This window comes from Babylonia areolata, chromosome 22 (assembly GCF_041734735.1).
Source record: "Babylonia areolata isolate BAREFJ2019XMU chromosome 22, ASM4173473v1, whole genome shotgun sequence".
Taxonomy (NCBI): domain Eukaryota; kingdom Metazoa; phylum Mollusca; class Gastropoda; order Neogastropoda; family Buccinidae; genus Babylonia; species Babylonia areolata.
The window spans coordinates 24,569,298-24,586,572 of record NC_134897.1 but is presented as its reverse complement, the minus strand read 5'-3'; the positions used below and the strand labels follow the sequence as shown (position 1 = coordinate 24,586,572).

Genomic DNA, 17,275 nt, shown 5'->3' with positions numbered 1-17,275 from the left:
GGAGAGTTGCTCAAATTTTCTCACTAGCAGCGTGGGTGTCTGCTGTCTCTGTTATCTCTCGGCCTGTTTAATGCCAGAATATATTATTATGAGATTACGGCGTTGTCAGGTAGTCCCAACCCTAAACGGACCCCCCACAGCTGCATCTTCAGTCATCACTCTGTCATCATTCATCATCATCGAAATTTTGAAAACGAAATTCCAATAATCCCACATCATGAGGCACACACACACACACACACACACAAACACAAATACAGAGAAAAAAGAAACTTCTTCCCACTGGATTATTGCCTATTCACTACAAGGCGATTTAGACATGTACACATTTGGTCTTTTCAGCATGCATACTCAACATATACGAACAGTGTGGAGACTGGGTGAAGGATTGGACGTTGGGAGGAAGAGCAGGAAGAAGGTGATACTCAGGGGGGAAAAAAAAGCTTATAGCAGAGCAGAAACAGAATACAAGGATGGAAAAAGGTGGTGGGGGATACCGAGAAAAAAACAAAACCAAAAAAAAAAAAAAAACAGCCAACAAAGGACAGGAAAAAGGGGTCAGGGAATACTTCGAAAAACAACAAGCAAAATATCCAATTAACAGTGGAGAAAAAAACAGGATGCAGGGAGGGGGAAAGGGGGTGGGGGATACTGTGAAAAAAAAAAAAAAAAAAAAAAAAAAAAACAGAAAAAAAGCAAAAGATAATCCTAGAGAAGAAACAGAATGCAGAAAGGGAGAAAGGGACTGGAGAAAACTGAGAAAAAACAAAAAACAAAACAACAGTTAACAGCAGAGAAGAAACAGAATGCAGGCAGTGGAAAACAGGGTGGGGAATACTGCGAAAAAAACCACAAAAAAACACACACCAAAAAACAGTTAACAGTTGAGAAGAAACAGGATGCGGTTAGTGGAAAAAAGGGAGGGATACTGTGAAAAAAAAAGCAAAAAAAAAAGCACACACAATAAAAACAAAACAAAAATTTTACAGTGAAGAAGAAACAGGATCCAGGAAGTGAAAAACGGGGCTGGGGGATACTGGGATTTTTTTTTTTTTTTTTTTTTTTTTTTAATCTATTTCCAGAGGAGAGAAAAAAAAGAGCAGCGCAGCCACCTGCACGAGGTGGATGAGGGTGGTGAGGATGGCGCAGCGCAGCATGTTGTGCTCCGCAGACTCCTCCCACAGCAGCGGCAGGTACTGCACCAGGGAGGAGATGTAGGGCCGGATCTCAGACCCCATCCGCTCAATGACGAAGGACAGCACGTGCAGCACGTGCATCTGGAAATGATACAGTCATAATGATCGTGATAACAATACTAAACAGTGATGGTGATAATAACTGCAGTAATAATGACAATAACAATAATAACAATAATTTTAATGATGATGATGATAATAATGATGATGATGATGATAATAATAATAATAGTAAAAATAATATAAAACAAAACAATAAAAAAAAGAGATAATAATGATGGTAATAATAATTATAATAACAATAGTAGCAGTAATACTACTACTAAAACTACTACTACTACTACTAAGAAGAAGAAGAAGACAGAAGAATACAGTAATTAAAATGTTAATGATAATAACAGTATTATTAATAATAATTATGAGAAAAAGAATAACAACAATACTAATAACAACAATAACAATAATAACAATAATGATTGTTCATGATAATGAATGATAATGTTAAATAATATCATGCAATTCTAAATCTCCTGCAGAGAGAAAAAAAAACATAGTACATAAATACCAGTCACTGACTTGCAAGCATGGCGGTGATCGATTCAGAGGGACGAACATGACAGTCATTCTTATAAATAACTGTCTATAATTTTCTACACTTTTTTTTTTTTTAATGAAAAAAAAAAAAAAAATCAGAATAAATGCTAAACGAGAGTACGTCAAGACTGACAAGAAAATGGTGAACATGCTGCATATAACAATTAATATGTTTATTATTATCAAATAGTCACAGAGTGGGATTTTTTTTTTTTTCTTTTTATCTTTGTAAAAGACACATTTCTATAGTCACGCCCCCTGCTGTATTTCAGCTGAACAAAGCAAAACCAAACCAAAACGACTCACCTTGGTGTCACACTCTCTGACCTCCTTCAGCAGATTGAAGAGGAGAGAGAAGACAGACTCTATATACTGCACACACACACACACACACACACACACACACACACACACACACACACACACACACAGAGGCATTTTCATTATTACGTATGCTACTGTTATCATATTTGTCACACTAAGTATGTTTTGTGTACTGCTATATATAAGTAGTACTGTGATAGCTCAAGTAAATTTTCTTCACTTGGAAGAAAGACTTTTGTTTCACATGCAAACACACACACACACACACACACACACACACACACACACATGTATATGCACACAGACATATATGAACACACACTGAGTCTTACAGCCACACACACACCCACACACAAATACACACACACACACACACACACATTGGTATCATATCATTATGTCTGTGAAAAGGACTTCTGCCATACTAACATTTTTACAAGGTAGAAAAACTTTCTTTCATGAAAAGAATGCTATTCCCCTGACACACATAAAAGCCACGATCACAAATGCAAATCAACAGACACACACACACACACACACACACACACACACACATCCACATGCACATACACACTCATAATCCACACACACACCAACAATAACAAACTAAAACATGGTCACACCCTGAGAGATGACAATAATGACGACAAGTCTCTGTCACTATACGTATAAAACTATTAAAAGCAACATCTATCAAATTATGAGTGTAAACATAATACTCACTGGCAACAACTGCTCTGTGCTGAACTCAAATTCATCCACAGGTGAAAAAGTCAAGGACAACAAGAATAAAACAGAACACTCTGACTTATCTGACTAAGCAGGATCTCAAACCTTTTTAACCAAGATAAAAAAAAAAAAATTTAATTTTAAAAGCCCTGAACCCCAGCCCCCTTCCCCCCCAAAAAAAAGCAGCCAATCCCTGGACACAGACAAAGAGAGTTAAAAAAAAAAAAAAAAAAAAAAAAAAATCAGCCTTCAGGGTCAACACCCTGACTTATCTGACTAAGCAGGATCTCAAACCTTTTTAACTAAGATAAATAAATAAAAAAATTTTTAAAGCCCTGAACCCCAGCCCCCTTCCCCCCAAAAAAGCAGCCAACCCCTGGACACAGACAAAGAGAGTTAAAAAAATTTTAAAAAAGGATATCAGCCTTCAGGGTCTGCGCGGCCTCCAGACGCACAGCCAGATCCTCGTCCTTGTGCAGCAGGGACATGATGGCGTCGTACAGCGCCGGTCGCAGGCTGGTCGACATCTTGACCCCCACCCACTTCCCCATCAGCCACACCACGCGCTTCCGGATGATGCTGTAGCTGTGGCCATTGTAAAAACACAGCGGTCTTGTGGATTCCTTTTGCTTCACGTTTGTGTTGTTCCTAAGCATCGAATTATTCTTAGGCGTTGTTACTATTCCTTGATATAGTTTGATCATGAAAGAGCATCGGCTTTTTTGCTTCACATTTGTGTTGTTCCTAAGCATCGAATTATTCTCAGGTGTTGTTACTATTCCTTGATATAGTTTGATTATGAAAGAGCATCGTCTTCTGAATTTTTCTTACACCTGTTCCTTGGCATTGAATTATTCTTTGGTGGTGTTTTTTATTCCTTGATATAGTTTAATCATGAAAGAGCATCGTTCTCTGTATTTTTTTCATACCTGTGTTCCTAGGCATTGAATTATTCTTAGATGTTATTATTCCTTGACAGAGTTTAATAATGAGAGACATTATTTTCTGATTTTTTTTTTTTTTTTAATTTTTTTATCTGTTCCAGGCACTGAATTATTCTCAGGTGTTGTTTATTATGAAAGAGCATCGTTTTTTGAATCTTTTGGATACCAAAATGTCAAAATCACTGCAGTCAATCCTCAGAATTGGCTATAAATATCAAAACATACAGATACATAACTGTGTATGAATGATTTCATTTTTTCAAATATTCTGGTGGTTGTTTTTGGTGGGTATACGGGGGCAATGAAACAGTCATGTGAAGCATTATTAACAAACAAAAATCAACAACAAAAACAACTAACATAAAAAAAAAGATACTCTCGAGAAGCTGAAAAAATCTTACCCTGATACTTCACACTGAACACATCATCTGCGTATATGTACATGTATGGATATTCACTGCAGATGCTGAAGGGAGACTTGGGACTGAAAAAAAGTGTTTGGGGTCAAAATTTTGTGATTTGGGATCATTGCATTTTTTGCTTCAATAAAGTCTATCCTACACCACACTGTATCTGTTTTTGCTGAAAACGGCTATTTTATGTGCAAAAAACATCTTTGAAAAACATTGGTGAAATAAACAAAAAATGCTTTGCTTGTTTCCAAACTGCCGAAAAAACATTGTTTCTAGTCCTCAGTTACTGCCATTTTCAGCCAAGAAAGGTGGTAGTGTGGCATACAAATCTGAAGAGTGGAGTCTCAGCTACACACATACGTCACTGCTTTGTGCGTATAACCCTCTGACAAGGCACAAAACCCGCCAAAAACACCCCACTAAACTGACGTCATTTTCCTTATTTTGGAAGGCAGTCAGATTGAGGCTATAAAACTTGATCTCGATTAGTCGGTTTTCGCCACGTGAGCGGTTTGATTATGCAAATGACCGCGACGCATGCGCAACGACACCTTCTGCTCATTTGTTGACCAGACATGACAGTTGGTCAACAACAATGACAAAGAGAACGATGACTGTTAAAACGACATAGAAGAATGAAGCAAGCAAATGATGAAATAAAAAAGGCTGTTGTCAACCATGAAACATGTAAGTGTGCTCAGGGGTCACAGACCTTTCCAAATGTACAACACCGAAATCACTCTAACCATTTTTATATCAACTGCTTCCTTCATTGCTCAACAAATTTAACCCTTTGAGCCCTGACCACCGCTTTACCAGTGGTGGGGAGGGGTGGCATAATGCCTGGCCACCGGTTGAGCGGGGCATAAACACTTGTGTCGTGTTTTGCTATTGGTTGACTTATATTGAAGAGCCAATCAGAAAAAAACGTAATATTCCGACGCCAGTGAACGCAGTACCAACATTGCCGCGCCCCCTCACTGTGTTTTGTGCATGTGCTTTGGATAAAAAAGATCGATTTCTACCATGAAGTGTGCAGAGTCTCAACCTGACACGCCTCCTTTGATCAACTGATTCTGCATGCTCAGATTCATTTTCAACATCACTATCTGTAGCAAAATCATCCGATTCGAATTCCACCTCACTATCAAGAGTAATCATTGTCATACTCTACTTCCGATAAATCATCAACCATATCAATTACTTGCTGCGTTGTGTACAGCTGTTTTCTCGCACGTTTTGTCCCTGATTTCTGCCCTGACGGGCCAGGTTGAGACTCTGCACGCTTCAAGTGTTTACGCACCGCTCAACCGGTGGCCGGGCATTATGTCACTTTTCTCTGCCACCGGTAAAGCGGTGGTCAGGGCTCAAAGGGTTAACACCCCTGTCCAGATCATACAGAATCAAGACAGAGAAGAGCAAGAGTCCTTTACTGACCTGTGGTCTTTGATCTGAAGCTCTTTCAGGAGATGATTGGTGAACCAGGAGTCGTAATCAATTTCATCAAACAGGTCAAAGGAAGCTAGACCCACAGCATTGTACACTGGAAATCACAGGTACACAGTCCATCACATGAAGAGTGCAGAATACAAACATTTTTACAGAGGGTTTGACTGAGCTGATACTGCCCTGACATTCAACAGAAATAGCTGCATATCTTGCACAGTCTTTTCAATCTCAAACTAGTTTTGTTTTTTTGTTTTTTCATGTACTGAGTCATTATTGTACTTCAAGCAAGTTGTGCAATGTGCAACATTGTATGTGTGAATGTGTGTCTTCATGTGTTACATTTATTTGTTTATTTATCACCATTGTTGTCTTATTTATTTATTTATTATTATTATTTTATTATTATTATTATTATTACTACTACCTTTTTTTTATAGTATAATTATTATTTATTTATTTATTTATTTATTTATGTAAGCTTATCTATTATTTATTCACCTTTTTTTTTTTCAAGGCCTGACTAAGCGCATTGGGTTACGCTGCTGGTCAGGCATCTGCCTGGCAGATGTGGTGTAGCGCATATGGATTTGTCCAAATGCAGTGACGCCTCCTTGAGCTACTGAAACTGAAACTGTGCAATGTGCACCTTTTTATCACTATCTAATAATACCATATCATCAATGACAATCTAACACCACCATAACATCAATGACAATTTGTCTAGTAACATCACTAACTAAATGGCAATCTAACACTACCATAAAATCAATGACAATCTGTCCAATAATGATACAACATTTAATAACACCATAATGTCAATGTCGATATGTCTAATAAAACCAACACTTCTGTGACAGTCTGTCTAATAATACCATAACATCAATGCCACCACTATGTCAATGACACTCTGTCTAATAATCCATGTCAATGACAATCTGTCTAACAACACCACAAAAATCAATGACAATCTAACAACAGTCAAACAATACCATAAAACCAATGACAATCTAATCAGACCAAAACATCAAGACCAATCTGTCTAACAACATCGTAACATCAAAGACATTCTGTCTAACAACATCAAAGACACTCTGTCTAATAACATCAAAGACAATCTGTCTAACAACACCATAACATCAATGACAATCTAACAACATCAAAGACACTCTGTCTAATAACATCAAAGACAATCTGTCTAACAACACCATAACATCAATGACAAGCTAACAACACCATCACATCAATGAAAAATCTGACACCATCCGTAAAATCAATGGCAGTCTGTCTGACAACACAACAGCAATCCATCTAACACCACCAAAACATCAATAAATAAAAAAAAACAACTAATACACCAGCACATTTTCATCCCTGAAGTCCAGCATCTTTCTCTTTGTACCCATAACCTCCCCAGCCCCTGTATAATACTTTCAGGCAAATGGTTCTGTGTTCCAAAATTTAAAACAAACAGAACCAAATGCAGCTTTTTAGTTCCACTCTCAATCCAGCTGTCATACAGCAATGATTAATGATCAGATATGTGACTAAAAATGTAGGCCAGAGTGTATGAATATGGAATATGACATCTAAAATAAAAATTCTGTTGAACTGCTTACTGTTATTACTTGAGTATGCTATTTTATGCATATTTTATGCCTGTCCTTTAACTGTGATTTTGTATTGCACATGTATGGCTGTGATGATGCATGTATGATTTACTCCAACTTACCTTTAAAGGTTTCTGTCGCTGTTGTTATCATTGTTGTTGTTGTCTACTGTGATTATTGACGGTATGCAATGGGTTGCCCTTGGTTGAAATCTAAACAATTTATGTCTTTCATGCATACATGTTGAATGACTACGATATTCGTGTATTGTCTATGTGTTTCACACCACAAATGAATTTTCTCCTGTTGAGATTATGAAGTATTCTGTATTCTGTATACCACAGCGAACACAGACACAGACCCCAAACAGACAGCATCTTCTTCCTCCAAACATACACTCCACCGCCAGTTCACCCCCATTCCAATCCAGGTTGGGTTAGAACCTCCCAGCTCACCCCAGCCCCCACCCCCCCCACCCCCCGGCCCTTCGTGTATTGTCTATGTGTTTCACACCACAAATGAATTTTCTCCTGTTGAGATTATCAAGTATTCTGTATTCTGTATACCACAGCTAACACACACACAGACCCAAACAGACCAGTATCTTCTTCCTCCAAAGACACACTCCACCGCCAGTTCACCCCCATTCCAATCCGGGTTGGGTTAGAACCTCCCAGCTCACCCCAGCGCCCCCCCCCCGCCCCCCCAACCCCTCCCCCCCCCCTCCACACCCTCCCCCTGCAACCCCTCCCCTGATGTACCAGCGTCCTTCTTGAGGATGGCCTGCATGTCGTCAGGGTTACAGGGCCCCTGGTTGGCCTCCACCAGCTGCAGCAGCACTGGGGTCAAGGTCAGGCGGAACTCCTTGAAGATGGTCAGGAACAGCACCTCCGTGCACGGCTGAAGAAGAAGAAGATGATGAGCAAAAGATGAATGCTGGCTGGACTGAAGAAAACTTCCTGTTGTTCAGGAAGCAATTGTATGGATGGCTCATTCAACAGTTTTGATAGATAAAAATGGAGGACAAAAGTGTGCCCACATCAATGAGCATGGGAGTATTTTGTTTGTTTTATGAATGACACAAACAATTAAAGAAATACATAAAAAATTATCAATTAATACTTTATCAAGTACACATACTAAAGAGTTAATTCACACTTGCATGCACACATTTATACATGCAAGTACACACACACACACACACACACACACACACACACACACACATTCTCACACACACTCACACAGACACACACACAGACACAAACACACAACACTCTTACACTTCCATAGAGACACACTCTCTCTGTCTGTCTCTCTCTCTCTCTCTCTCTCTCTCTCTGAGTCTCTCCCTCTCTATCTCTCTCTCTCTCTCTCGGTTTCACACGATGTACTCACTCTGAGAGAATATCTGTAGGAGTCACCACCTTCTTCTTGACCTGCAAGGGGAACAAACAGGATAAAGTTTCATATGGGCCACAAAAATGCTGAGGGTCTCCATCAATGTTCTGTTGGGGATAAAAAAAAAAAAATTTTTAACTTACACAAGGGTCTCATTACTGTGTCAGGATAAAAATTAAAAAAGATAATAAGTTGTATGGCCGTCACAAATGCATAAATAGGGTTGCAGGGAAAGAAAACAGAACCCACCTGAAAATGTGGGTCTTACAAATGTGTGGAATAAAAATGACAAAAGACAAATAGGCCTCTTAATACACACACACACACACACATATATATATATATATATATATATAAGGATTAACCTTAAAGGAGTCCGACTAAAGTGTAGGGACAAAACGACACCAATAAAACAACAGAAAGACTGAGTCTAAAACTGCCTTTCCAATGCCAATATTCATTCATTCATTCACAACACACAGTAAACACAAGCAAAAACCCAAACAAACAAACGAAAACACATACTCAACAGCAAAACAGCACACAATCCAGGAGCTCATAAAACCTTCCAGGGTCAGCCTGCCAGAAAATACACACACACACACACACACACACACACACACACACAACCCATCTAAACAAACAAAAAACATATACTCAATGAAACTCGTAAAACTCTTCGAGGTCACCTTCCCAGGAAATGCACACACAAAAACCTAAACAAATGAACAAAAACAATCAAACAAACAAACAAAAAACCCCAAAAAAACACATTACCTGCCAAATCACAAAAACAAGTCTTCAGAGTCAGCCTTCCAGGAAACACACATTTTTTTTTCTTTCTTAACTAAACTAAACAAAAAAAAAAAAAAAAGACAGAAATACTCAATGACAAAACCATGTACTGATAGTGAGGTACTCACAAAACTCTTCTGAGTTAGCCTCCCAGAAGACATACACACAAATAAACCTAAAATAACTACAACGACATCAAAACCCCATATATACTCAATGAAACCCTGTCCAAGCACTCACAAATTTCTTCAGGGTCAGCCTCCCAGAAGACGCATAAGCCCAAACAACGAATCAAAGAAGAAAACCCAGATACAAAAAAAAACAAAAAAACAACAAAAAACATATAGTGTCCAAGGACTCACAAAAACTCCTCAGGGTCAGCCTCCCAGAAGATATTCACACAAATAAACCCAAAATAACAACCAAAAACCCCATATATACGCAATGAAACCGTGTTCAAACACTCACAAATTTCTTCAGGGTCAGCCTACCTGAAGACACACACAAAAAAAGCCTAACCAACCAAAGAAAAAAAACCCACACACTCAACAAAAACCATGCACACAGTGTCCAAGGACTCACAAAATTCTTCAGGGTCAGCCTCCCAGAAGATATTCACACAAATAAACCCAAAGTAACAACAAAAATACCCATATACTCAATGAAACCCTGTCCAAGCACTCACAAAATTCTTCAGGGTCAGCCTCCCAGAAGACACACACAAGAAAAACCCAACCAACCAAAGAAAAAAAAACACCACACGCTCAACAAAAACCATGCACTTAGTGTCCAAGCACTCACAAAATTCTTCACGGTCAACCTCCCAGAAGACACACACAAGAAAAACCCAACCAACCAAAGAAAAAAAACAACACACGCTCAACAAAAACCATGCACATAGTGTCCAAGCACTCACAAAATTCTTCACGGTCAACCTCCCAGAAGACACACACAAGAAAAGCACAAACCGTTAATCCTTTTCTTTTTGATGATGTTTGTTGGTTCTTTTTTTTTTTCTTTCCTTTTCTTTATTGTTTCTTTTTTTTTTCTTTGAAAAATACCTTGCAAACTATTACTATGCAAAGTGTCTTAAGATATATTATTGTTGTATTGATGTAATATGTTACATGAAAATGTAATGGTGATGATGTTGAAGAGGTAATAATATAACCTTCTATGCAAGGGGAGGGGGGGGGGGGAAGAAAAAGAAAAGCTCAAACCAACCAACCAAACAGAAAACCCACACACTCAACAAAAAACCATGGCCACAGTGACCAACCAATCACTAAGTTCTTCAGGGTCAGCTTCCCACAAGACACACACAAGTAAAACCCCAAACAACCAATCAACCAAAAACCCCAACACACTCAAAAAAAAACAACAACCATGCACACAATCTGTGTCCTGGGTACTCACAGAACTCTTCGGGGTCGGCCTCCCAGGCGGTGAGGTCGTCAGTGGTCAGCAGGAAGTACTGCGACACCAGGCGGCGACACACCTCCGACAGGGTGTCAAAGGTGAAGAACTCCGTCAGCACCCGCTTGGCCTCCAGGCATACCGCGCTGCAGTCCTCTGCAAAGCACTTGCTATGGAGAAGTGGAGGCTGGGTTGTTGTTTGTTGTTTTGGTTTTTTTTGTTGGTTTTTTTTGGGGGGGAGGGGGTGGGGAGGGGGGGTTTTCTACATTCTTAAAAAATCTAAAGCACTTGGCTTTCCAGGGGGAAACAGGGTTTCTAAAATCTCCACCACACACATTTTGGAGAGGATTTCTTTTCTATTTTTTTTTTTTTTAAATCTAAACCACTTATCACAGTCCCCTGGGGAAGGACATGTGATAAAAAAAAATATTGACATGGACATATGATAAAAAAAATATTGACATGTCTTTTCAAATTGTCTTATTTCAATAGGACCTATGAATAAAAATATCGACATATCTTTTCAAACTGAGTCTTATTTCATAAGGACCTTGGTAAAATATATTGTCATGTCTTTACAAATTGAGTCTTATTACACAAAGACCTCAAGTAAATAGAATACTGATATATGTCTTTTCAAACTGAGTCTTATTTCACAAGGACCTTGGTAAAAAAAATATTGACATGTCTTTTCAAAAGTCTTATTTCACAAAAACCTAAGGTAAAAAAAAATATATATGTGTCTTTTCACAGTGAGTTTTATTTCACAATCCGCCTCTGTTTTGTTTGTTTTGTTTTTTGTTGTTGTTGCTTTTTTTTTGCTTTTTTTTTTTTTTTTTTTTTTTTTTTAACTGACTTTCTCTACTTGTCAGCCTTGACAGAAAGAACATATAAACATGAAGCTCAAGGACGATGATTACCTTTGTTGTTCTTGCGAGGCTTGTAGGTGTCACAGAAGAGGATCCCTTTCATCAGGTTGAAGCAGTGGACAGTGAAGCGATCAAACAGCAGCCCTGGAGAACAAGCACCACCATTGCCGGTCCATTTCACTGACAGAAAGTTTCTCTCTCTGTGCACCAGGGGCCTAGTGGTAATGCGCCCCACTGAGAAGTGAGTGTCCATGAGTTCAAGTCCCACATATGGTCCAGGGTTTTTACCCCCCCGACCCCCCAACCCTCCTGCTCCCCCCCACTCCCTGGACCCCCCTCCCCTCTTGGGTAGTGGTCTGGGTGCTAGTCATGCGGATGAGGCAATAAACCCAGGAGCTTTCACTCATTACATGTAAAATAACCCATGGCAACAAAACTGTTTTCCTGGCAGAATTCTGTAGAAAATTCCACTTGGAGAGTAAAACAAATACATCTGCAGACAGAAAACAGAAAAGAAAAAACGAATGGGCAGAACTGTACTGTGGCAACTAACCCTCTCAGCCAGAGAAATCTGTCTTGACAAAAATGTAACACAAAACAAGAAACAAACAACTAACAAAACCCCCATCATTCCAACAGGGAATTTCTCAAAAAATTATCTTTTTTTCCTAAAAAGACATTATAAATATATGGTTTGTGTATGTGTGTGAATAAAAGCAGGAGAGTGAAAGCCCGTACAATTCTGACAAAATGAATGTGTTAGCTGGCAAATGCCTGTGGATGTGTCGGTGTGAAAAAGCACACACATGTATGTGCATGACTGTGTTTGTATGAGTGCGCCCTTATCTGAGTGCATGTCTATGTTTATGATAAAGCATAGTCTACGCAACAGATATACGGCACAATGTATGTGTAGGAACACACACGCACATCCATGTATATGGTATGACATATGTGTATGAACACACATGCACATGCATCACATTCATGTCTATGGCATACGAGTACAAACATGCAAGCATCTATATCACATGATACACATACTAGTCTTGTGTTTTCATGTGTTCGCAAACACAGACATGTCTAAAAACACGCCCATATCTTTGTTCCCATCTATCTGAGCACCTGTTTGTCCCAACAAATCAAATCAAATTATGGTGCCTGAATCCTGGCTAACTAAGGCCATTTCAAGTCTATCACCACAGACTGTGTCCCAGCAGGCTTACCTTTGGTGGTGAAGTTATAGGTGAGGACAAACTGCAAGGTGGTCTTGATCAACCCCACATATGATGCTGGATGGTTCTCCAGCATATCCATCAACTGCACAGCAGGGGAAAAAAAGAAGAAGAAGAAAACTCTTTGAGAGCCAGCCTCCCAGTGCAGTGAGGTTTAAGTGGTCAGCAGGAAGTACATTAGTATTTTTTCTCTCTCATTTCATGGAATCTATGCACTACCAAGTAAGACCAAACACACATACACATACTAATACACATTCTATATAATTAATCAGATTAATACAATGAAGGAAAAAGTGTAACACAGACGACTGAAAATAAATTCAGTGGACTAAACATGAACAAAACTAAAATCAATAAATGCAGACGCATCTTTCTAAGACTGACTTTTAAGGTTTTAAGAAACCTACTCATACATATGATACTGATTCTAAGTTTGAAGATTTTAAGAAACTCAATCATACATACGACACTGACTACTCTCTTCTCCTCTTTCTTTTGTGCTCATACACATACACACACACACACACACACACACACACATACAGAAAGACACACACACACATGCATCAATGCCCTGTCTGCACTTTTTCCTCCCACCATCACCAGCAGCCATGGAAATGTGGGACATACTCGAAAATACTCGATTTTGGCTGCCATTCTTTCTCGGTCTCTGGACCTTGCAATTAGAATAAACTTCCTCTTTCTCTTCATCAGGTCTCCGAACTCAGCTCTTTCAAGTCTGGTCTTAAAACCCACCTCTTCCCAAAATAGCCTCCCTTCCCTGCCTCTTCCTTGTCTTCAGTTTTTCCAGTTTTAGAGTTATGCATGCGTGTCAATGACTGGTGCAAAAGCGCTTTGATATGTCTCTGCACAAGATTCAGCGCTATATAAATATAATAATAATAATAATAATAACAATAACATACCACTTTGGTCATGGTGGTGATGATGCGCTCACACTTCTCCAGCATCTGATGGTTGCCCCACATGCTCCGTCCTGCACAACAGCATAGGCCACAGGTGCACAACACAAAACGGGTCATCGAATAAACAAAGTAAATCAACCCTTCATGTTTGCCAGTCACTGTCTTACTATGCTTTTACAATACCTGTGGTCCGGTCAGTATTATGTGTAAATGCCATGCAAGGATTGTTTGTGTATATCACAATTCTGTACAAAAAGAAAGAAACAGTCTCGTGTCTCAACTTGCTCTGGTACCATCATTTTGATTAAAAAAATTTTTTTAAATGCCATGCCAGATTTTTTGTGTATATCAAAATACTGTACAAAAACAAAGTAGTCTCAAGTTTATTGCATCTCCTTTAAACAGCAGATTTATATGCTTAGGTTTGTGTATTAGGTTTGTATTGTACTTTGTTGACTCGCAATATGCATGACTACATGTAAATTTCTCATTAAAGACAGTCTACAATTGAGTTCATCCCATCACACACACTCCTCACCCACCCCCAACCCACCCCCTACCCCCCCCCCCCCCCACACACACATATGTACACACACACACAGAATCCCTCCACTCACTTATATCCAACAGGGCCTCCAACTGAGGAAAGAGAGAGGTGACAAAGTTCATCACGTGCGGGTTGGTGTGGGGCTCCTTCAACCCGTATGTCGCCAGTTTGCGTAAAGCTGAAACCGCACAAGAACGTCTAATCATCATCACACAATATATTTATAGGAAATGTTCTTCCTAAAATTACGCTTAAGTAACATACTTACCGTGACCCACTAGCGGTCTGACATTCCTGTCCTGTGCAAACTACTATCCGCCTATGCGGAGAAAATGGAAGTAAATACAGCCGATAACCTCCCAGAAGTAGGTAACCTCCTCTTTGCCCCCCTGACTAGCGCCCTCTTTTTCCGGCAGCCATCATGACTCCTGTTCCTGTGCTCTTCATACGGCTAAGTTTTTTCGTATTTTCTGTCTGTCGATTCTCTGACGTTCTTGTTTTTTTGTCAAATTATGTCTTGAACCAGGTCACATAATTATATGGCTCGACTGGCCGATCAGGCTAAAATTAAGGCACGACCGCAATCGATTCACAGACACTCTGGGCCCTCCACTGCTGGCCCTCTCAACAACGCCAACCCGCCACCTCCTCCACTTCCTCCGGTCAACTCCAGACCTTCACCACCTCCTGCACCTCCTCCGGTGACTTCTAGGGGTTCGTTACCCCATACTCAGGTCAGTGGTGCCATTGATGCTATCCATTTCGATCAGCGAACAAACTACGCAATCCACGTTTTCTTGGCCCTGCCAGTCGGCAGTACGCCCGAGTCGATCTTATAGTAATGTGTGGCAACAGACAAGTGAAATGCCAATACAATGAATGAGCAAGCTACTTCCAACCCTGAACACATGTCCAGCACATCAACCCAAACCCTGTCTCCATACCAAACAAAACACACACACACACACACACATGTATACACACACACATACACAAAGCCAACAATGTCACACAAATGAGTCCTTGCTTATGAATATTCTGCAGAGACTAAACAGAAAGCGCTCACCAACTTCTGGAGAACAGTGAAACACTGAGCAGATTCTGTTTTTTCATGGTGTGGAAGACTTTTGTTCTTCGTCTGTCACAATGACTACAGTTCTTTCTATATTTTCTCTGCAAGACTTTAGTGAGAAACAATGAAGAAATATATGCATGCGGGATGAACCATCTTCAACAGGTGAGATTTCAACTATCATCAAATGAGTCAACTCTGTTGACCTGACTGGGCAGCACTATGCTTCTGCAATGACAGTGTGGTTTTCTTTTAGTGAAGATGTATTCAGAAAAATGTTTTCATGACAAACTCATATCTGACGTATCTGTAGCACAACGTGAGTTTCTCTGTGTGTGTGTGTGTGTGTGTGTGTGTGTGTGACAAAATCTGTCAAAAGAATTATGGACACAAATTAAACACAACAAACAGATAAATGCAATAAACTGTGAGCACAAGCAGGATCTTGTTTGTGTGCATGGGTGTATGCGTGCATAAGACATATGCATATTTACATAATATGAGTGATATATAACAAGCAAGCAATGTAAAAACAAATATGAACAAGCAAGCAAACGACACAAAACAACACACACAGCACCCAGCACCACCCACCCACACACACCCACACACATACCCACAACCACGCCCACACACATACCTACAACCACACCCACACACATACCCACAACCACGCCCACACACATACCTACAACCACACCCACACACATACCTACAACCACACACAAACACATACCTACCACACCCACACACATACCCACAACCACGCCCACACACATACCTACAACCACACCCACACACATACCTACAACCACACACAAACACATACCTACCACACCCACACACATACCCACACCCACAGACCTTTGAGGACCCACACACACACCCACACACATACCTACAATCACACCCACCCACATACCTACAATCACACCCACCCACATACCTACAACCACACCCACACACATACCCACACCCACAGCCACAGACCTTTGAGGACCCACACACACACCCACACACTCACACATCCACAGACCTTTGAGGACCAGGCGGGCCTGCTCCAGACTGTTCGCCATGTTCTCGTCATGCTGGTTGGCCAGCTGCATGAACTGCGACAGGTGACTCTGCCACAGGTGGTTCATGTACTCCACGATCTCCTGTGTCAACTGCCGTGAGAGAGAGAGAACATGTTAAACAAACGGACACATACTGCTTGAGGAGATGATGTTGCTTGCAACCTCATGGCTTGACCTGTGCTTCAGGTCTATGCACAGGCCAGGCATCTGCTTCTTCCCTTCCTCCCACCCCCCTTCCCCCCGTCTCCTTCCACCCACCCCCTTTTTTTTTCTTTTTTTACAAAGCAGATGTGGTGTAACGAATGGATCACTATGCATTCTTTGACACCTCCTTGAAACTGAAGCTTACAGCTGCACAGGTCAGGAGACATTACATGATAATTCATTAGTTATATAACTTTATAAGTGACAAACAGAAAACAATTTCCTCCTCATTCTTTTTAATTATCTCTTTCCAATATTTTTTCTGTTGATACTGAACGATAATTTATTAATTATAAGCAACAATCACAAACCAAATTTCCATGTCTCCTTCTTTCAAAAATATATCACTTTCTTTTCTGGTTTCTCTCTCTTATTTCCTGGTAACTTCACCAACAACCAATTAAAGCGGACGGAAAAAAACAAAACATAACAAAACAAAAAACAAACACATAAATTTCTGTCTGAATAAAATCTG

General features: G+C 40.0%; 1 protein-coding gene across 1 annotated transcript in view; it reads right to left on the bottom strand.

Moving 5' to 3' along the window:
* The window catches only part of LOC143297250 (importin-11-like), a 38,354-nt gene that overhangs the window by 15,858 nt on the left and 5,221 nt on the right, over window positions 1-17,275 (bottom strand). Inside the window, exons 5-17 of the mRNA XM_076609490.1 lie at window positions 16,557-16,686; window positions 14,519-14,626; window positions 13,902-13,972; window positions 12,964-13,057; window positions 11,789-11,881; window positions 10,869-11,024; window positions 8,655-8,695; window positions 8,018-8,156; window positions 5,638-5,743; window positions 3,265-3,428; window positions 2,838-2,878; window positions 2,097-2,162; window positions 1,113-1,277 (exon numbers count right to left, since the gene is read on the bottom strand). Of these exons, the coding sequence (XP_076465605.1) occupies window positions 1,113-1,277; window positions 2,097-2,162; window positions 2,838-2,878; window positions 3,265-3,428; window positions 5,638-5,743; window positions 8,018-8,156; window positions 8,655-8,695; window positions 10,869-11,024; window positions 11,789-11,881; window positions 12,964-13,057; window positions 13,902-13,972; window positions 14,519-14,626; window positions 16,557-16,686 (1,374 nt within the window). The remainder of the gene's footprint in view (window positions 1-1,112; window positions 1,278-2,096; window positions 2,163-2,837; window positions 2,879-3,264; window positions 3,429-5,637; window positions 5,744-8,017; window positions 8,157-8,654; window positions 8,696-10,868; window positions 11,025-11,788; window positions 11,882-12,963; window positions 13,058-13,901; window positions 13,973-14,518; window positions 14,627-16,556; window positions 16,687-17,275) is intronic.